Below are 23,593 nucleotides of genomic sequence, written 5' to 3' on the forward strand. Positions count from 1 at the left end.
TTACATTTAAGATGTGTTACGACTCGTGGCTCTACCCTTCATTAGATCCCTGCGAAACCCTACATTTCAGCAGGATAATGCACGACCGCATGTTACAGGTCTTGTACGGGCCTTTCTGGATACAGAAAATGTTCGGCTGCTGCGGTGGTCAGCACATTCTCCAGATCTCTCACCAATTGAAAATGTCTGGTCAATGGTGGCCGAGCAACTCGTTCGTCACAATACGCTAGTCACTACACTTGATGAACTGTGGTATCGTGCTGAAGCTGCATGAGCAGCTGTACCTGTACTCGCCATCCAAGCTCTGACTCAATGCCCAGGCGTATCAAGGCCGTTCTTACGGCCAGAGGTGGTTGTTCTGGGTACTGATTTCTCAGGATCTATGCACCCAAATTACGTGAAAATGTAATCACATGTCAGTTCTAGTATAATAAATTTGTCCAATGAATACCCGTTTATCATCTGCATTTCTTATTGACGTAACAACTTTAATGGCCAATAGTGTATATAAAGCCTTTCACTGCGACGTCACTGTGCCGTAAACTCGTCTTTGTGGGAGCTAAAGTGTATTTTTAAATGTAATTTATAAACTTGTGGTGGACGATGTATAAAAACTTTTAGGGCTAGGAATATTTTGATAACTTTTCCGTGAGACAGTTGTAATTAAGAACACGCACTAATTCCCAAAGAAAGTAGAAAAAATGGTTCAAATGGCTCTGAGCACTATGGGACTCAACTTCTGAGGTCATCAGTCCCCTAGAACTTAGAACCACTTAAACCTAACTAACCGAAGGACATCACACACATCCATGCCCGAGGCATGGTCGCGCGGTTCCGGACTGTAGCGCCTAGAACCGCTCGGCCACTCCGGCCGGCCAAAAGAAAGTAGATTCTAGGGTGTTACCTTCGCAATGAACCCGTTATGATGAAGCTGTGACTTCTAAATGTACACTGGACACGCTGTAATCTCTCTCTCTCTCTCTCTCTCTCTATATATATATATATATATATAAGGATACGGATTTTATTATTGGGAGCCCCATTTATTACACTATCTCAGTTTGAAGGATAGCCACTATGGCTGCTATTAAAAATGGATAACTTTTTTTAAACCTTACTAATTGGCAAATGACTGATTGTCTTATATATTTGGATAACAACATCTTCAGTCCAGGACCACATATCTCTTAAAGAACACAATTTGGGTTGTGTGTGTCCTCATTGTTAAATGACCGTTAACTAATATGCTTTCAGCGCAAAATGTTTCCTCCTGCCCTCAGTCGTAATGTGAGGCGCAGTACTGGCAGCACGTCGCTGTGTCCGAGCAGCTGTGACTCGTCGCTGGCATTGGAGTTCCCGCACACGGCGTGAGCCGCAACATTCGCAGTATGTCAGTGTAGCCAAACCTCCGTGCGAGGTCGTAGGGCGTCTCCTCGCGCGCGTCCTTATTGTCCCTGTGAACTCCAGCCTCCAACAACGAGTTCACTGCCTCCAGCGACCCCCTGGAGACGGCGTGGTGCAGCGGCGTCTTCCCGTCGCTGTCGCGCACGTCGTGGCGAGCCCCGGACTTCAGCAGCAGCCGAACGGTATCCACATTTCCGGTGCGCACCGCGTAGTGCAGCGCCGTGGAGCCAGTGGAATCTGCGGCGTCGATGTCTGCGCCGGCATCGATGAGGGCGGCACTGACAGCCGGTGGACGCCTGGCGGCTGCTACGTGCAGTGGCGTGTTGCCGTGGCTGTCGCTCACGTTCGGGTCCATCCCCGCAGCGAGGAACGTGCGCACCAGATTTGGATTGCCCCTTATCATTGCCCAGTGAAGGTCTGTCCATTCCCCAGGTTCCTTTGGAGGAAGTAATGGCAGTAAGTTCCGCACAGCCTCCACGTCACCTGCCGACCCTGCTATTATCATCCGCCACAGACCGAGTTGCACATTGCCGCCACGGATTTCCATCACCCTGGAGAGGCCCAAATGACCTCCCTCCTTTGCCAGCTGCACAGCGCTCTTACCTTCCCGGTCGAGCTCCCACATCCGCGCCCCAGATTCCAGCAGGATGTGCACGACTTTCTCGGCACCCACAGCTGCCGCGGTGTGCAGTGCTGAGCGACCCCGGTTAGTCTTAGACCCGACATCTGCTCCCGCGTCTAAAAGCACACGCACTACTGCAAGGCGTTGGTGGGCTGCAGCCACGTGTAAAGGAGTCGTCCCCTCAGTATCCAGTTTGACGTTAGCCAAAGACGAATCGACAGAGAGGACAAACTGCAGGAGCTGTAACAAGCTAGCAGCACATGCTGTCCTAATTATATCTGCTGCAGAGTCGACGCTTTTCAGCATCCTTCTCGTTGATTCCAAATGTTTCAGTGGAATACCACCTTGGAGAAATCTCTCGACCCACGTCCAAGCTCCTGTTTCTTCAGCGAAGCGCAGTGGTGACCAACCTTTTACATCAGCTGCAGTCAGCTGACCCTCTGAAGCCTCCATGTTTCTGGGGCTTCTGAAAAAAATAATGGATTTTAACAGATTCGTTTAAGTAAGAATCTGAGTGTTCACATAATTAATATATTTGAGGGCTTATCTAAACTAACAAAATCAAAAACTATTACTTGTGTCAACAGAAGCGTTTCACTGAAAACTCGACTTTGAGGGTGGAGTATTTACGTTTACCCACACTAATACAGATCCTTTGACACACTTTCTTCTCACAGTTATCAGAACATATGACTCCCTCAACTTCATTCATTTGCCCACTAAGTTCATTGTGGATTACAGGTGAGAAATTTAAAAATCAAGCTGGAATTTCTGCCAACAAACCACATATTAAATATCTGGACTGATTCATTACACACAGCTATATTAAAATGGCTGACACACTTTTAAACAAACACACAGTTCCACAGATGTAATGAAATTTTACACAACGAAGCCATCCATATACTTCTGTTTGGTTGCAGAACTTGAAGAATCCAGGTATACATCTAAAAATTAGGCAACAGTTCAGAGTTCAAATGGCTATGGGCAATATGGGACTTAACTTTTGTGGTCATCAGTCCCCTAGAACTTAGAACTACTGAAACCTAACTAACCTAAGGACATCACACACATCCATGCCCGAGGCAGGATTCGAACCTGCGACCGTAGCGGTCGCACGGTTCCAGACTGTAGCGCCTAGAACTGCTCGTCCACTCCGGCCGCCTAGGCAACAGTCCCTGATTTATTTGTGATACAGTGGACAGGATATCTGACGCATTTGTGAGGTGTTGCGTGCCTTACAGCCATTCGAGTTTCTGTTATCTGTTGTACTTCAAAACCAGTCCAGAAAATATGTGTAGAACCAGAGAAAGTTCTGGTCTCACGTAAAATCTCAGCATCCTATTCAGTCCCTTGTTGACCAGTGTGGTGTGGCAGTTGAAGATAGGCAAACGAAAGCCAAAGATTTAAATTTCATGGTTAAGAAATCGTTTGTACCGGAGAATAGTGCAAATATACCGTCATTTGACTATCGCACAGGCTTCCGTATGGACGATATAGTAATAAGCATGCTGACGTAGAAAAACAACTGAAAGATTTGAAAGCAAATAAATTATCAGCTCCGGATGGAATCCAAATTCGGTTTTACCAAGAGTACTTTACGGCATTGGGCCCTCACCTAGCCTGAATTTATCGTGAATCTGTCGCCCAGCACGAAGTCCAAAGTGACCGTAAAAAAGCGCAGGTGACACTAGTGCATAAGAAGGTACCCGCAAAACTACAAATCAATATCCCAACTTCTGTTTGCAGCAGAATCCTTTAACATATTCTCAGTTTGAATACCTTAAACTTTCTTAAGACTGAGAAGCTTACGTCCACGAATCAGCATGATTTTAGACAGCATCGCCCATGCGAAATTCAGTTTGCCCTTATCTCACGTGATGTACTGCGGACTACGGATGAAGTGCAACAGGCAGATTCCCTAATTCTAGATTTCTGAAAGCATCTGACACGGTGCCCCATTGCGGGCTGTTAACGAAGGTATGAGCATATGAAATAAGTTCACAGATATGTGATTGGGTAGAAGACTTCTTGTTGTCCTCGACGGGGGGGGATGTTCATCAGAGACAAGGAAATGGTCAGGAGTGCACCAGGGAAGTGTGATAGGACCGCTGTTGTTCTTTATGTACATCGGTCATTTAGCTGACAGGGTGGGCAGCAATCTGCGGTTGTTTGCTGACGATGCTGTAGTGTACAGTAAGGTGAGTGCCAATAGGAAGATACAATAGGACTTAGACAAAGTTTCTATTTGGTTTGATGAATGGCAGCTAGCTCTGAATGAGGAAAAGAGCAATTAAATGCTGGTGAGTAGGAAGAACAAACCTGTAATGTTCAGATACAGTATTATTAGTGTCCTACATGACACAGTCAAGTCATTTAAATATCCGTGCGTAACACTGAACAATAATATGAAATGAAACGAACATGTGAGAACTGCGGCAGGGAAGGCGAATGGTCGACTTCGGTTTATTGGGAGAACTTTAGGAAAGAGTGGCTCACCTGTAAAGGAGACAGCATGTAGGACGCTGGTGCCACCTATTCTAGACTACTGCTCAAGTGTTTGGGATCCATACCAGGTCGGACGGAATGAAGACATCGAAGCGATTCAGAGACGGGCTGCTAGATTTGTTACCAGTAGGTTCGAACAACACGTAAATGTTACAGGGAGGCTTCGGGCACCCAAATGGGAATCCCTGGAGGGAAGGCGACGTTCTTTTCGAGAAACACTATTGAGAAAATTTATCGAACCTGCATTTGAAGCATACTGCCACACGATTCTGCAGCCGCCAACAACCACCGCGCGTGAAGTCAACGAAGATTAGATACAAAAAATTAGGGCTCTTACGGAGGCATTTAGACAGTCATTTTTCCCTCGCTGGAACAGGAAAGGAAATAACTAGTAGTAGGTCAGGATATCCTCCGCCACGCACCGTACGGTGGCTTTCGGGCTATCTATGTAGATGTAGATGTAGATGGTTCCTTAAATCAGGTACCCTCCGATAATCTTAACGTAAACAGGATTTTGCTCCGTCTCTAATAATAACCATTGTAACCTCCCCACCGCAATTTTTAAAAGAAAATATAGCAATACTTAATAGAAATGGGGGCCAAGTGTAACCTCCCCACAAAAATTTTAAAAGAAAATAACGATACTAATTAGAAATGCTGATGGACATGGCTCTATGCGTAACCTGCCCACAATCAAATGTACTGACAATGGCAACAAATGTGAAATTCGCAATCTGACTCAATTATAAATCCTTCAAAAAATTAAAGTCCATTCAGTGACAAGAAAATTCAATTAAACCGAAATATCGGTTTTTGGCCCTGTGTAAAAACAATCAGAATTAAAGTCTTACCTCAGAATAAATGGATGTCACATATCTGCTCTTGTTGTTGCGCACCACTTGGAGGAACTACATTGCAAATAATAATATTCTCCTTTTTTTTGTAATTCTAGTGAAATTTTTCTTCAAAAAGAAGTGGAATGAAATGGGAAGTGCAACGAGATCTTTAGTTCAAAAAAATTAAACTTTTGAGAAAATGCTTTTGAAATAAAAAATTATTATTGGGAGACTTGTTGGAGAATAATTACAATAAATAAAATTTTTCATTATCTAATGATTATATTAATTAACAGTATACCTCATTCCTCATCTTGACCATTGTTGCCGACCGCCTACATCACACAACCGCACTGGGCTGCTACTACTGACCGACCGCTCTGCATGACGACTACAGACTGAGTACTGCTCTCAACTAGACAGAGCTACAGACTCGCAACGACAGACTGACTGCTACTCTGCATAGCGACAACTAACTCGCAAAGACTACTACTGACTGAGAACCGCTCGCAACACTCGCGCGGTCAAGCGCATACTCTCTGGTCACAGATGCTACAATGCCTCGCCATCGCTGCTGCGTTACATACGTGTTTCATAACCCTCCACTCGGGGGGCAAAAATTTGGCAGCGATGGTGAGTCATTTGGACTTGCCAAGCGCGGCAAAATTTTTCTTTAATTAACAAAATCCTACAACTTACAGAATATTTAAATGTTGTGCACACGCACTAAGTACAAAATATATCAGACAAGGACAAAATGTGAATACTAAACATAGTAGCAAATCAGAAAAAAGTATATACAAACTTTTTGACAGATAAAGTGCACAGGCACTGAAAAAATTCTTTAGCATATGCAGAACAAATAAACAGACTGGCAAGAATAATTAGATGTAGTACATAAAGTAAATGTTGTGCACACGCACTAAGTACAAAATATATCAGACAAAGACAAAATGTGAGTACAAAACATAGTAGCAAATCAGAAAAGTATATACAAATTATTTGACAGATAACAAAGTGCACAGGCACTGAAAAAATTCTTTAGCATATTCAGAACAAATAAACAGACTGGCAAAAAATATTATGTTGACAAGTGTACATGCACTGAAAAATGTCTTTAGCATTTTCACAACAAATAAACATAATGGCAAAAAAAAAAAATTCATGTCCAAAGTGCACATGCACTGAAAAATGTCTTTAGTATTTTCACAACAAATAAACATAATGGCAAAAAAAAAAATTCATGTCCAAAGTGCACATGCACTGAAAAATGTCTTTAGTATTTTCACAACAAATAAACATAATGGCAAACATCATGTCGACCAGTGACATAAGTGTACTCACACTGGAGTTTAGCGAATCGAAAAATGTATAACCTATGAACATAAATGATGTTACCAAAAAAAATTTTTTTCTTTATGTGACAAGAATCAGGATAGGAAAGGGAAGGATTGCATCATGGTTGTAGCACTTTAGATTGCACACAGCTGCTCTGAAAGTCCATATCTTTCCACAGTAGTACAACACCAAGTGACACAACTTGAAGTTCTTTTCCCATCAGAATTTATCAGTGTAGCCAAGACACTGAACTGCCGTAGTAATGTTCCATGTTTTCATTTTGGCAGTACATTAGGTACACCAAACAGTGGGACCATAATAATGTCTTCATCGCTCATGGTGGTGGACAGCATGTCGTGTCAACACCACACTCTTACAAGGCACACCAACGTAGAATTAGTGCAAAACCAAATATAGTGCTCCATGATCACTGGGATAAACAGGACAAATGGACATTGCAGTAATTCAGGGTAGTCAGCTTATGAGGTGAAGGACATCAAGTCACATAATATTGACAATTACAGTCTTCATTGATAGTTCGTGGCATTCATAGCCCAGTTATTGAACATTTCTGTACCAAGTATGTAGTATTACAGAAAAATGTTCATTAATTGTTTTACATAGAATCAGTAGCCTTCTTTTCCTGGTTACAAAATATTATGAAATAATCGCATTCTTTTCAGTTACAGAGTATAATTAAGAATCATTAACCTTCTCCTAATTACAGTTAATTATTCATTTGTCATTCCAATCTATGAAGAATCATTAGCCTTCTTCTAATTACAAAGCATTATTAAACAATCACATTTATTTCCAATTACAAAGTATGAACATTGAAAACAAGAGTTAATTAATGGCATAATTAATAACAATTTCGTTGATTGACATTAATTATTGGCACTCAGTGGCCATCAAGTATTCAATAGAATAAAACATAGTTCATCATTCAGTATTATTCAGATCATTACAAAGTCATTATTAAAAATCAGTTAATTACAGTCAAATCATTAGTAATCACAGGCATTACAATAAACAGTGGCAGTTATTAGCTAGTGACAAAGCATTATTTTGAATATAGTCTCATTAAGAGGTCATTACTCGAGTGACATGCTATTCAGAGTTGATCAGTATTATTCAGAATTATCATAAACTAGTGACATTATGTGGGACTGGTAATACATTTTTTTGGTAGCAATGCATTGCGTTGGGATCGATAATTAATTGCTGAGGCATAATACTTTTTGCTTTTGACCTATTGCTGCAAATGAGGATAGGTAACGTCATTCGTCATGAGTCAGCTGTAGCAAGATTATGTAACAAGGCAGTACATGTGATCACATTTATAAATGATAAACACAAATGGGTAAAAAAATATAAAAATGCAAGTACTAGAACAGGTATAATAAGTAACAGGTTTAGTAAGTGTCATGAAAAACTTCTCCTGGAAAAAATACAAAAACGGATTATTGACCTGAAAGAAGAAACGCACACTATGCTGAAAAGTAGTGAACTTCGAATTAACAAGTAGTGAAATGTGTATAAAATGTGTTCCATAGCTGTCCTTTCCAAAACTTTCCGTCATCCTACTATGCAATGTAACACCTGCTGTCAAAGCAAACCGCAACAAATACTTAAATAACTACGTGGCATAAAGAAAAAAAAACTTCATTATCCATATCATCATAACTTCACCATTATCATCACCTGTAGAGAAAAACTTCATTATTCATAATACCATTTCCTTCATCATTATTCATCAGTATTCACTATCATCTGCAAAAAATCACTTCATTACTCATTTCATAACTATTCCTTATCTCTAGCATATTTCATCACTAAAACTAAGATGTGTAGTTCAGTCTGACAGCCTGCATCAATCACCTTGTAATCTGAAAGAAAAAATTAGTTAAGACTGCTATTCTGTGATGAGTATAGTATAGTCTTGTTAATGCTTGTTAATCCTGATCCCTTTACTCTTCCTCATAAAGTTATTGCATCTCCTTTCGTTTATTCCGTAGGTGAAATTCCCATTTATGTTAAATTTATTTCTTAGAATCATCATTCCTTTCTGAAATTGATGAACAAAGATTAATGTCTTGCATTTAAATCCTATACCCACTAAATAATGACTGGTTTATGGTGACACAATTAACCATACAGCATAACATGACATAAAACGTAATATGTCCAAGACATTGACAGTGTTCGGATGCGAAAAAATGTACACAGAATAATACAATGCAGTAGCAAAAAAAAAATGTGAAACAGTCACGATGTTGAGATGTCATAAGGCAAAAAAAAAAAAAATGTCAAAGTCGACTGGTGTGTGTTATATCTTAACTATTTCATAGTGCATACAAACAAAACTGGAGTACAGTCATATACACAAAAAAATGGAAAATGTGCACGGTCTGATGTGTAACGACAAGAAAAGCGACCTGCTAACCTTACCTTGCCGGGCACTTGCCAAGAAAAAAAATACGATAATCATCAATAAGTAGTCACATAAGTATAATTGCAGAAATAGTCGTAAATGTGTAAATTCATCTGGAAAAATATGCACGGTCTGATGTGTAACGACAAGAAGAGCGACCTGCTAACCTTACCTTGCCGGGCACTTGCCAAGAAAAAAAATACGATAATCATCAATAATTAGTCAGGTGAATTAATTGCATTAGTAAATGGCATCATAGTGTGTTGAATCATACAGTGGTTTCACTCAATAAACGGTTTAATGTTTGAGATATGGTGATTGCCTTTCGATTTTCTGGTTCTCAAAGTTTCGACGTGTACAACATTGGGGTGAGGGATGCTGCGAATCCGATACGGACCTGCGTATAGAAGTTCAAATTTACTGCACTTACCTTTTAATTTGCTGGATAAATAGTGTGTACGTACTAATATCTTCTGTCCAACGTGAAAGTCGCGGCGTGTACAAACCTGTTTTTGCTGTCTTCTCCGGCGCTCTGCGGCACGTTTGATGTTGTTCAGCGCAATGTCAATTATTTCGTGGTGTCGTAGGCGACGATTTTTGGGGAATTCTATTAATTCTTTAATTTTGTTCGGTGGTTCAACGTTTTTCAGTATAACAGTCGGAGATAGCATAGTGGATTCATTTGGAATGGAATTAATTACATCTTGGAATGAGAGTATGTGTGTATCCCAATCAATATGTCTTTTGTGGCAGTATATTCTGCACAGCTTACCAATTTCCTTCATTAATCTTTCACAAGGGTTCGAAGAAGAAATGTTTCTAGCTCGTAACATGCGTGTCCATACACTACTACGAAATTGAGATCCATTATCAGAAATTACTTTCATTACATGCCCTACATGAAATAGAAAATGTTTTACAAATGCTTTCGAAACAGTTTTAGCAGTAGCTTTGCGTAACGGAGTGAAAGTAACAAATGTTGAAGTGAGTTCAACAGCGACAAAAATGTAGCAAAAACCTCTGTTAGTTCTCGGAATCGGACCAAAAATATCTACTGCGGCCATGTGTCTTAATTTCACAGGTATAATGGGATATAAAGGAGGAATATGTGAAGTGGTGTCTGATTTAGCTTTCTGGCAAATTTTACAAGACGCTAAAACTCGTCGTATACGTTTTTCCATGTTGGTAAAATAACAGTTCTGTCTCAGTATAAGAAAACATTTTCGTGCTCCGTAATGTGCGTAACTTAAATGAGTGTACCAAATTAGTTTGTTAACCAGTTCGTCAGGAATGCATAATAACCAAATGTTGCTGTCAGGATGAGAGCGGCGAAACAGAATGTCATTGCGTACAGTGTAGTGGTTCCTAATCGTAACATTTTTCCTATCTTGCCAAAGGTGTTTAATTTCTTTCCACACATTGTCCTTATTTTGTTCTTGTGCTATGTCCTGTAATGACGATGAAATAAAATTTTCAAATGCAACCTGCTGAATGTACATGACACTGAAATTTGCTTTGCAGAAGTTGGTTGCTACGTCTTGCTGATTGTTACTGAGAGAACGCGATAGTGCGTCTGCTATAACATTTTGCGTACCGGGAATGTGAACTATTGTAAAATTAAATTCCTGTAAATATAGTTTCCATCTGCTTAACCTGTCGTGAGTGAATTTAGCTGAAAGTAAAAATTGTATCGCTCTATGGTCTGTGTAGACGGTGGTATGTCTGCCGTAAAGAAAGTGCCTAAATCTCGTGAAAGCCCATACAACACACAATGTTTCTAATTCTGTAACGGAGTAATTTCGCTCAGCAGGTGACAAAATGCGGCTTGCAAATGCGATGTTTTTAATTACTGTAGAACCATCTTCTTCTATTTCCTGGAAAATGTGTACGCCTAAGGCGGTGTTGGAACTGTCGGTGGCAATGGAAAAATTTCTAGTAAGATCTGGGTGCGATAATAGTGGTGCATTCAACAGAGCATGTTTCAAATAACATTCTCGTGAGCAAAATTCTGCGTGTCAAAAGTAATGTTTGCGTTACTGTAATATGCAATCTGTGCTATATCTGGTTAAAAACTATCGTACGTATTATTATTTACGGGAGAATGTTGTGGCATATCCACTATATGAACTGCTTTGTTATTTCTTACTGACGTGTTACGCTATGGATGACACCTATTGTCTGTTCCATTCATGATTATTTGTTGTTGCTGATGTTGTTGCTGCTCATAAGATCGACTGTTATTAAATGTACGCTGAAAATTGTGCTCATCATTTTTACGTCTGTCATAATAGTAATTTCTATACGGCGCATTGCGATGCGAGTTGAAATAGTGTGTTGTCTGTACGTAGTTATTTCTTTGCTGCCATGCGTTACTATTTGTTGGAGCTGGGACTATACGTGCACGCGGCGAAACATTAAAGTTTGGTTGACCTTGTAGACTGCATTGTTGGTTAGGTATGCTAAGCGGCTGACTTTCATGCTATTGTGGTGGAAAACGTCTATTGTTACCAAAAAATGCGTTTGCTGTTAATTTTACACATACTGATGATTACGATTTTTATCTGTCATTAAAATTACGCTGGTTCTGGAGTGCCTACTGAAAATTGTCACATTCGGTAAAAGTTTGTCACATCGGGTTTTCATTACTCGTTTCTTAATACTAGGTAGAGCAATAGTTAAAGAGCAGTTTGGATAGATATAAAGGATAGTAGAAGAAAAGGCAGCAGTGCAGAAAACTAAAGATGAAACAGCACTACTACAGCTCGGGGCCCTATGCTCGCTACGGCACATATTCATTAAAGCGTAATGAATCCCCTGAGGTCGATTACGCACTGCAAATAAATTTCAGCTTTTGTGTTATAGGCAATGGCGGTAAAATTCCAAAAGCAAATTGTTGTATTCGTGCTAATTCAAATTTCTTCATTACAGGCAATGCTGTTGTAAATACAAAAATAAATTGTCGCATCTGGTTCAAAGCTAGTTTCTCCATTACCGATAATAGCGGTGAATGTACAAAGATAAATTGTCGTATACAGTGCAAATCGTGTATCTGTGTTCTGTCATTATTAAATTCTTTACATTTGCTTACAAATGCAAATTGCTCGAAATCTACGTTCTCGTCACTCAGTTTGATAACACGTTCAGGTTTGTGTGTGAATCTGTTCGTCTGTGTCATTTCGGATTTCAAGTTGCGTAGCTTTTCAGATTTTAAGTCGCGTAGTTGCTGTAAATTGCTCACATTATACACGCTGCGTGACTCTGACACATGTTCATAAAGTGGCGTCTGTTGTGGTATGTTATTAACTGAAATGTTTTTCATCTCTGTTACTTCTTGTTGTAAATTTGATAACTTCCGACGTAACGTGTTGTTAGATGAATCGATTTCATTAATTGTCAGCTGTAAATTTTGAAATTCAGGTGTTTGGATAAAAGAAACCGGTGCAGTATCGTCTGATTTATTGTCATTAGTATTTTCGATAACATCAATACGACTGGCCAATTCATCACATTTTTCAGTCAGTATTTTAACCTGATCATCGGTTTTAGAATCAGACGCATTAATCTGTTTTTGCAACTTGCGCGTAGTTTCGCTCAGTTTTTTAACATCAGCTTTGATGACATCGCAATCCTGTGTTAGATCTAGTTGTTCGAATCTATCTGTCACTGTTTGAATATTTACTGTGTGTGTATCCGTTTTTGCTTTAAGATCAGAAATTTCATCCCGTAATTCCGCGTTCAATTGTTCTATGGTATTAATTTTGTCGGACACTGTAGTAATATTATTGTCTACATACGTCTTCGCTTTCGCGAATATTTTACGTTTGTCCTCTTGTCTCTGTGCAGTGATTGTTTCCATGACTTGTCGTTTTACTTTGTTTTGATCTTGAATAAATCTGCGGAAACGCGTATCACTGTTCTGTATGTGCTGACTAAAGCGCTCGTTAATCTGTGTGTTCTGCTGTTCGAATTTCGCGTCTATCTTTGCGTCCATAGTGCGCGAAAGTTCTACCGTCATTGCTTTAAACTCGTCCCTTAATTGTGCAGCTTTTTCAGAGCATTGTTTAGCGACTCCGCTAATTTCGTCTCTGAGTGTTTCTGTTGCGACTGTTTGCATTTCTCTTAATTCTTGCGCAACAGATTTAATTTCTTCGCTATTTTTTTGTGAACACGCCTCAATTTCCGCGCGCAACTGTTCCTTAGTGTCATGGCACTGCGCGGCAACGGCTGTAATTTGTTCACTAATTTGTTTGAAATTTTCGTCATTATTGTCAAGTTTTTCATTTAAGTGTTTGTTATCTTCCCTAAGTTGTTTGACCTGTTCATTGAGTTGTTGTTTAAGATTTTCGTTATCTTGTTTGTTCTGTTCCCTAAGTTGTTTAAAATCTTCACTCTGTTGTCTGAAATTTTCCCGCAAAAATGCCATAATTGGATCCGAGCCAAAATTACCATTTCTATTATCTGTACTGTTCAATAGTGGATCTGGAATTGTTTCACTTTCTGTAACCATTTGGTCATTCTGAAATTTACAAAAAGGTTTGTCAGTCAAATGTATACTATCAGTCATTGTTTCGGAATTAAATACATCTGTCCTACTTTGTGTGATCTGTTCATTTTCATTAGACAGATTTGACTGTACATTACTTGAATTTTCCAAATCGGGTGTGTTAAGCTCTACAGCGCTCATTACCATAGAGCATTCTGCGTCATCAATTGTCGTCAAGTTAACAGACGAGACAATTGAGTTCGTTTGTTCATCATTAAGGTGAAAGTCATCATTAGTGGTTGGAATGCACTGATTGTTAGTGAACGCAGGATTGTCATCATTACGTTGCGTATCACAATTACTATCGGTCACGTTGTTTAAGTCGGTAATTTCATTCACAATACTTCGCGATACACTATTCACAGTCTTTCGCGGCATTTTTACAATAGTCAAAATTTTTCACAAAGCAAATAAGCACAATGCAAAAGCAACACACAAATACAACAAAGCAGCAAATTGCCGTTGACCTGTAGAAAGAAAGTCACAATATTATTAAAAGCGTTGCGCCAAGTCCTAATTATCTAAGCAAATAAGAGCAGATATCTGACTGTCGCTCAAAAGACTCTCAACGAAATACGATCCTGGACTGGGTGTCGCCAAGTGTAACCTCCCCACCGCAATTTTTTTATAAGAAAATATAGCAATACTTAATAGAAATGGGAGCCAAGTGTAACCTCCCCACAAAAATTTTAAAAGAAAATAACGATACTAATTAGAAATGCTGATGGACATGGCTCTATGCGTAACCTGCCCACAATCAAATGTACTGACAATGGCAACAAATGTGAAATTCGCAATCTGACTCAATTATAAATCCTTCAAAAAATTAAAGTCCATTCAGTGACAAGAAAATTCAATTAAACCGAAATATCGGTTTTTGGCCCTGTGTAAAAACAATCAGAATTAAAGTCTTACCTCAGGATAAATGGATGTCACATATCTGCTCTTGTTGTTGCGCACCACTTGGAGGAACTACATTGCAAATAATAATATTCTCCTTTTTTTTGTAATTCTAGTGAAATTTTTCTTCAAAAAGAAGTGGAATGAAATGGGAAGTGCAACGAGATCTTTAGTTCAAAAAAATTAAACTTTTGAGAAAATGCTTTTGAAATAAAAAATTATTATTGGGAGACTTGTTGGAGAATAATTACAATAAATAAAATTTTTCATTATCTAATGATTATATTAATTAACAGTATACCTCATTCCTCATCTTGACCATTGTTGCCGACCGCCTACATCACACAACCGCACTGGGCTGCTACTACTGACCGACCGCTCTGCATGACGACTACAGACTGAGTACTGCTCTCAACTAGACAGAGCTACAGACTCGCAACGACAGACTGACTGCTACTCTGCATAGCGACAACTAACTCGCAAAGACTACTACTGACTGAGAACCGCTCGCAACACTCGCGCGGTCAAGCGCATACTCTCTGGTCACAGATGCTACAATGCCTCGCCATCGCTGCTGCGTTACATACGTGTTTCACCATCTTTGGACTGTCATAGGAAAATAATGACGAATCCTAACTCTAGGGAAATCATTGTAAAAGACAATATCTTTTTTCACTGGAAAACACATAGAACCTCATAAGGAAGATTGCATCTGCGTTTTCCGTTTCTGGCATCCATTTTGGTTATTAATGTGGAAAATGTCTAGTGTATGTGCACGACATACAACACTGAGGCCAAAAAGCTCTCTAGAACATTTTGGAAGCAGAAGTCACGAATTGTTACTTCATTCAATCATGCACAAGTGTATACCATTTAACTCGAGAAAACATATACACGAATCGAAAGAATCCTCTGCTACTTTATATGGAGAGATTCGTGTCACATCGCTATATTCAGGGGCCCAGAAACAGTCTGAAGAGATTGTAACGATGCTGCAGGGGAGGTTCTGCTGAGAAATTAATGTTAAGAAAAAAATTAGATGCATTGCTCCATTTCCGAATTATTTAGCACTGAAGTTAGTTAGCCAATCAGATTGCCACGCATGAAAATTCAAGCACCCTTGCCAGATGTGGTGTCCCCAAACATGTTCTTCATTTAGTTTCCACAAACAAAACAAACTTAGCATTTGCTCACCTAGCATAAATTTACCATTTCCGAAAAAGGCATAGTTTAACTCGTAATGAGCACTTTAAATAGTGGTAACCAACGACCCCACAAATGTCAGTGCGTTACCGCATTTTAGTGTGTGCAAGTACTTAAGTTTGTGCGTGCAACGACCTGATTGGCTAACGTCAGTGCTGACTGAATCGGAAATGGTGCAACATATTCAATTTCGTTCTTAACAATTATTTCTCAGCACAACCAACCCTGTAACACCCTTACAAGGTTTTGAGACTGTTTCTGACCACCCTCTGTACACAAATTTTTACGTCACTGATTTACAGGGAAAGTACCACTGAAAATATGATACGCTCAAATCCGTGAAGACTAATCAGGAGCGGTAGTAAATTTAACGTTAATACAGTGGCTGGTGTCAGTTTATGTATGTCCTAAGTCGTACAGAAAATTGTCTGTAACATCTTTTGTTGTATTTTCTTCTACAGTGTCCTAATACAAAGTTAAGTGTTGAAGGTGTAACGCCAGGAGGGACTGAAAACATCGAAATTTTATTTATTCGTCATATGTAGTATAGTATGGACGTACACTCAAAGACAAAAAAATAAAAGAAAACGACACACCACGTAGGAATTACACGAATGGTACGGAGATCGGCAGATGTGATGTACATGTACAGACACACATATCATTATAGTTTTAGAAAATTTGGATGTTTTATTCAAGAGAAACAGATTCAACAATTTAGGAAGTCGATAACGCGTTAATCCACCAACGGCCTTTATGCAAGCAACTATTCGGCTTGGCATTGTTTGACAATGACACTGGTTGCCCTCCTCAGGGATGTCATGCCAGATTCTGTCCATCTGGTGGATCTTCAAAATCACAAGCTGGTAAGATGGCCCTGCCCTGGCCAAACGTTCTCAATCGGGAAGAGATTCGGGGACCTCACAGGCCAGGGTGGAGTTTGGGAAACACGAAGACGTGTCGCGTTCGCCTGGACATTATGTCACTGAAATGTAAGACCACGAGGCTTGCCATGGAGGCAACAAAATGGAGCGTAGAATATTGTCTACGTACCGGTATACTCTAAGGATTCCCTGTATGGCAACCAACGGTGCCCTGCTATGAAATGAAATGACCCCAGACCATAACTTCTGGCGATCGGGCAATATGGTGGGTGACAGTCAGGTTGGTATCCCACCGCTGACCAGGCCATCTCTAATCACGTCCTCGCAGGTCATCGGGGCTCAGTTCGAAGGAAGGAAGGAAGATTCGGTTTAACATTCCGTCGACATCGACGTCATTAGAGATGGAGCACAAGCTCGGATTGTGTCAGAGACAGGGAAGGGAATCGGACCCACCCTTTCAGAGGAACCATCCCGGCATTTGCCTGGAGCGACTTAGGGAAATCACGGAAAACCTAAATCTGCATGGCTGCAGGCGTGTTGGAACTGTTGTCCTCCGGAATGCGAGTTCAGTGTGCTTACCACTGCACCACCTCGCTAGGTGGCTCAGTTCGAAGCGTGACTCATCACTGAAGACTGTTACAGTCCAGTCAATGACATTCTGGGCCTAGACGTGGCTGGAGATGCCACGGACAACAGGGGAATACCATCCTGACTGTCGCCTGGTATACGCCCTGTCAGCCAGAATTGATGGTCTAGTGTTCCATTTCTTTTCATGGCAGGACCCTTTTGGTTATCATCTGTGGAACCCTTAGATCACAGCGGTGTGTTCATCATAATCTGCGCTCCGTTTTGGTGCTCTTCAAGCCAAGCCGTCTTGGGTACACTGACATACTACAGTGGCGTGCTGTGACATGTTTTCAGTGGGTGAAAGTTCTGGGGAACGAGCTGGTCGATTGATGATACAACTTACGGGCACTCAAATTAGTACACAGTGTAAGCCGCACGCATTTAATAACCACACTCGTACACATCACAGGAGATTTTGACAACCTCTGGTGACATTCGATAGTTACAAGACTCCGGGAACTACACCAGTAACTCAGTATAGTAATCTACGAATCTACTCTAATAAAAGATGAAATGAATGTCGAATCGGAAACTGAAGGTGATCAAGAGACTCACAAATGGAGGCCAGCAGGGTACAAATTATGGACTCATCTTTTGGAAATATCCCATAGAGCCCCTCCACACAGAAATGAATTGATATGCATTCGTTGAATGAATTGTCACATACGCTGGTGATCTGTTGATTGTGCTGCCAGGCAACTCAAGAAGACAGCTGGAAATCAAAGTAGTGGCGCAGGATGAAATGGTGCCTGATAAGCAAGTTCGCCGTGGTCCAGACAAAACAGTTTACATATTAGTGAAAGGAAAACTATAGAGACACGACTGTAATCTGCACAATGTAGATATTTACAGAAAACAAGTAATCAAATACACACATCAAAAAAAGTTCTGCAGTTTTGCATCACCTCGGTTCCGAGAGTTCCGGAACCTGTACAGAAAATTAGAATAGAGAGGAACATAAACATCATTTCCGCCCCTTTTATTGCTCATGAAAACCACATATTGCATGTTGTATCACTATACAGTGAGACCTTCAGAGGTGGTTGTCCAGATTGCTGTACACACCGGTAAGTCTAATACCCAGTAGCACGTCCTCTTGCACTGATGCATGAATGTATTCGTACTATCCACAAGTTCATCAAGGCACTGTTGGTCCAGATTGTTCCACTCCTCAACGACGATTCGGCGTAGATCCCTCAGAGTTGTTTGGGGGGGGGGGGGTCAAGCCGGGAATGTTTTTGATTTTGAAATTTATAGTGTACTGCCCTCGATCCAATTTGCTTTGTTTCTGTGCCATTTACTAACAAATTGTATTTCTCTCCAACCGTAAGAGAGTAAAACAGGTACATTTTTGATGATTTGATCTGAACATTGTATCAATTTTTTTTTTCCTAACGTGCCACGAAACATTGGAAGTAGTAAGACGCATACCACAATCAACTCGCAGAAAAGTGATGTGCAAAATTCAGCAGACAACAATAACGTGATTTCAGACCATATAGCTGATAATAACAGAGAGCCTAATTAAGATACGATTATGCAGGACGCTGCTACGTCCCGTCCGCACGTTCAGGATATAATTAATACCGACATTTATGAATCAGAGACGATTCAAAATCCAGAGAACAAAATAATTGCAAATACGAACATTTCTTTCTCTGAGAGTAATCAAAACTCGAGATTAAATGTTGCGAATTCAGCACCGTTGAAAACCAAAGGCACGCAAACAATGCATATGTTTTCAGACGCTACAGTCATACAGCTGGTTCATCACTCAGCACACATCACGAACTCATTGCAGAACAATGACCTTGGTCTTCTGCTTCATCAATTATTACAAGAAAATTAGAAATAAAGAGGCAAAAGAATTTGGCACTTTACTCAAATCCAGTCAAGACGAACAATAAGAACAAAAGAAAAAAATAAGGAAACGCAGAATTACTTGAAAGGAATTGAACGAAAAAATTTAAAACATGAATTCAGACTGTAGCTTCTAGCACTGAGAAAATTGCAGCAACACACATACAGTTAGAACAATGTTTCTGGCAAAGATATGCTGAGGTAGACGATAGGGTTTAAGCCATCACTGACACATACCGCCAAGACAAAGCTTTTACAGTTGCTAATATCAGTAACCAAAGAACAAAAGAAGTCACGCAAAAGAACAGACAAGAAAATGCTCGATACCAGAATGAAAGAACAGTGCGAGGCACTGAAAACTGAGGGTGATGGCCTTTCAAGTAGAAACTCAGTTACAGTTAAATGCGGACAATCAATCAGATGGAAGTCAACCGGTACACTTTACAGAAACAGAGGAATACCAATTGTTATAAAATTTTAAACATGGACAGAAGGCACTCAACAGGCAGCACAAACAAGAAGTGAACAAAACGAATGCGAATTAGAAAATATCCAACAGCAACATTTAAGTAAACCTTTGAGAGGAAGAGACTTTATAGAAACACACGATCATTCTCGCACTTACTCCAATAGAAAAAAATCTTACAATACGCAGTACAAACACTTTTTATCAGTAAATAAATTTACAGCATGAGTTACATCCGTTAGACTGGGTCTACTTGGTCACACAAATTTGAATCTATTTGCAGTTTCTTGGAAGGAGGACTAGCAGTGAGAATGAGATAGATTGCACCGCAATGGTTTTCAGTTGAATAATTTCAGAGCGCATTCCTTGCAGCATACAGGTCTAAGACAATACAGCTTAAGGTCAAGAACAAACTTCTAAATTTACCAAACATTGAAAACTCGCGATTTCAAAGGTTCACACAAGTTTTTGAACACATGATACAAGAAAACCAACATTTGCTAGAACTTTACAGCCCATTAGCGTTAATCCAACCTTGCATTTCGAAACTTACAAGATCATTACGTATTTCGCTACTGACAGTATACCAGAAAGACGATTTTCACACCTTCCTAGACGATTTACAATTACTAGAGACTGAGCAGTCATACATTCAATACAAGAATAACAATTTTTATAAAAAACCGTAACTACCAGAACAGAACAAACAGAGGTCAGTTAGGGTCATTTAATGACGGCAGACTAAACCATTTGTTTGGAACGACAGAAAATATCGAAGCCCAAATTATAGCCAACAGAACTTTAATGAATCATATCAGAACAATTACCAACATAATCGTAATTTTCATCGCAACAACCAGCTGACATTCAACACAGGGGCAACATGAACCATTCCCCACATCAACCGTCATAATCAAAATCACACACACACAATAATAATTCAGGAAATAATTTCGTACGGAGGAATAGTAATTAACACAATCACAGACAATAATCATACCATCAAAACTCACACAACAGACAACAATACCGGAATCAAAATAACAGTTATGGAAACAGGAATAACGAAACTGGAGAAAAGGAAACTTTAGTAACCAACAAAATCGTTCTTTAAATGAACCAGACAGCAGTTTCCATCCACATCAGTATTATCTGAATAATCCGGAACAACAAAGAACAGTACAGATAGCTGAAGTTTCATCATCCAACACACAGATATGCGACAGCGGAAGTAGAAGCTGACTAGAACTGCAGACACCAGAAGATGCGCTCGGTGAGACAACACAGGATATTACTGATTCGGAAAACATTATTGAAAATATGCTCTGTTTAGAAGACATTAGAGATTTGTCATTACGAGAGAAAGAAGAACAACGGAATAGTTTGCCACCCACACTTTAAATACAGTTTTAGACTCCGGTTTTCCGTCACAGTTGTCAGTGATTCAGCATTCAAGAAATGTAAATCAGACGAATATTGTCCTACATTATACTTACACAAAATTAAAATTAAAATGTTCTGTTGCAGGAACGGAATTGATGTCAAATCACAACTACATCTGGAATTCATGATACAAGATGACACTTTTTCTCCAAACTTTCTGATCGTACTTCTGCTTGCAACAGAAGCAATACTGGGTATTTTCTGAACACACACAAAGCAGTATTTGATTTCAACAATTCTTGCATATCGATATACAACAACAATGCCAAGATTTAATTAAACTTTGAACAAAACTTGTCTAGATAGTAATAGGACATCAACAGACCACATTTCTTACCTTCAAATTTTGGAAATTTGTGATAAGGTCTTATGGGACCAAACTGCTGAGATAATCTATCCCTAAGCTTACGCACTACTTAACCTAACTTAAACTAATTTACTCTAAGGAAACACACACACACACACACACACACACACACACACACACATATGCCCGAGGGAGGACCGCGGACCGTGACAAGGCGGCCTGGACCACGCTGCCACCCCGCGCGGTTTACCTTGAAACAATCCCATTGATTGGCACCCGACAGAGTCAAATAACGCAAACTATACTTACACAAATAAAGATGACTAATAGCCAACAAACATTTTAGAGTTAATGAAGACTAAAGTAGACAATTGCAAAGCCACATCTGACCGTGACAAACATAAATTACAGTAGATTTTTTAACGCATTCTTATATTTTTGTCAACATTCGTGGAATCATTAGGGGACTTCTTCACGAATTTTAAGTGGAACCAGACAACACATTTGTAGGATGACATTATACTATTCCATTCATATATATATATATATATATATATATATATATATATATATATATATATTGACGATGCAAAGGGAACAGTTTCTTGTACTGCGTCCTCACATGTATGTCATGATGTCATGATACAGTTTATTTCACTGTTGCAGATTATGTGTCAATCTTTATGCTTCATGCATGTTATTTTTAGAGGTATAGCAAAGAGAATAAAATAAAATGAAATATAGATGGAACAAGTGATGAACACATAAAGAAATGGTTTGACAGGTACGGAGGTTGGACGCTTGTTCAGATCAGGTAACATTTCTTTGAAGGAGATGTCAAAATTTTGGAAGAACTGTACGGACTACTGAGTCGAATTATGGCAAAAGCAGTATTTTTGAGCAGTGATGAAACATTTTAGGTACATTTATATTGAACTGAAGATGAATGATGTATTGGAGGAATTTTAATATGGCTGTGACACAGCGTTACGGAAATTTTATTTTGGTACACTTAATTGGTTTTATGTTATATGTTTATAAGCGATGTATTAATGATGTATAGGAAGATGCGAATATGGTTAGGGAACTTGTGATTTGCTTAATATCCACGCTTTAATATTTAGAATGCAGTACTCTTCTTAGCCAGAGAAAGCATTTCGTAAGCATGGTGAAAGAAGGTTGTTAAAGATGTGGATAGGATGCTACATTTGATTTCTCATGTTGTTCCAATCGATTTTTTTGTCTGCAAATAACTGCTTGTTCACTCTGGTTATGAGAGATTCTACCTGTGTTCATGATCCTAATTTTATAGTTTTTTTCCTCAGTAGGTGAACACCATTTTATTTCACATGATTTCTGATTATTCAGTAATGTTTAGCCGTCATCTTTGTTCACCACCTCTTCATTGTTTACCCTCTACCTGATGTATATCTGGATTTCATTAAGCGGATACTTCTCAGATAAGATTCCTCAGTCAGTACATACGTAAATTACATACCCTTGTCGCCACAAATTTTACGTATATTATCTTTGACAGACTGAAGATTCGCGCCATAATAACATACTTATTTCAACAGAAAAAAAGCATGCTTTGAGCAACAAAATGAACTCTTCTCTTCTTTTTCATCTGCTTTTCTTTGCAGTACTTAGATGAGCTCGTAAAATTCTGCACACAGTAGCACTTATTAGAAACAATTATTGTAGACGTGTTTCACACCATATAAGACAGTTAAACGAAAATACATATCTCAAATACCTGACAGGGATCTGAATACCACTCCTCTTGATACGAGCGCGCAGTGTTGTAACCAGTGTGCCACCTCTCCGTGTCGCTCTTTTGTGTCCCAATTTAATATCTGGGAAACTGATGATGTAGCTATGATTACCAAAATTATTGTTCTCACGACATGTCGTGTAGTGTACATATATGTTTACAGCCGTATCGCTCGCCTGCTACTGCCGTTCTGTCGTAAAGCAGAGCTGCGAAAAGATACAACAGATTAAGATAGCTGCTAAGTATCTATCTTATCAGTCTCTGGAATGAAAGTGATATGGCAAGATAATTTCTGCTGGCACCGAAGTATGCTGTGACCGGTACCTAAGCGACGTTAGATAGTGCAGGGTCAGTTATGATATGTTTCATATGTTCACAGGATGTTATAGCCCAGGTCTTACATTTCATTGCAAATTATAGACCGACGGAAATGGGAAGTGCCAC

The 23,593-nt window shown here is 39.5% G+C and overlaps 1 protein-coding gene across 1 annotated transcript; it reads right to left on the reverse strand.

Annotated features, from left to right (window-relative positions):
* Positions 1-1,276: 1,276 nt before the first annotated feature.
* On the reverse strand, positions 1,277-23,239 carry LOC124594180 (ankyrin-1-like). Its single transcript, XM_047132537.1, has 2 exons — positions 23,132-23,239; positions 1,277-2,492 (listed from the first exon to the last, which is right to left on the reverse strand). The coding sequence occupies exon 2, from the start codon at positions 2,477-2,479 to the stop codon at positions 1,277-1,279; it is 1,203 nt and encodes a 400-aa protein (XP_046988493.1). The 5' UTR covers positions 2,480-2,492; positions 23,132-23,239.
* Positions 23,240-23,593: the final 354 nt, after the last annotated feature.

The sequence above is a fragment of the Schistocerca americana genome, chromosome 2, assembly GCF_021461395.2.
Source record: "Schistocerca americana isolate TAMUIC-IGC-003095 chromosome 2, iqSchAmer2.1, whole genome shotgun sequence".
Taxonomy (NCBI): Eukaryota; Metazoa; Arthropoda; class Insecta; order Orthoptera; family Acrididae; genus Schistocerca; species Schistocerca americana.

Bases quoted from the DNA above. Each gene is read 5' to 3' on its own strand.
- LOC124594180 (XM_047132537.1), bottom strand. From the start codon at position 2,479: ATGGAGGCTTCAGAGGGTCAGCTGACTGCAGCTGATGTAAAAGGTTGG.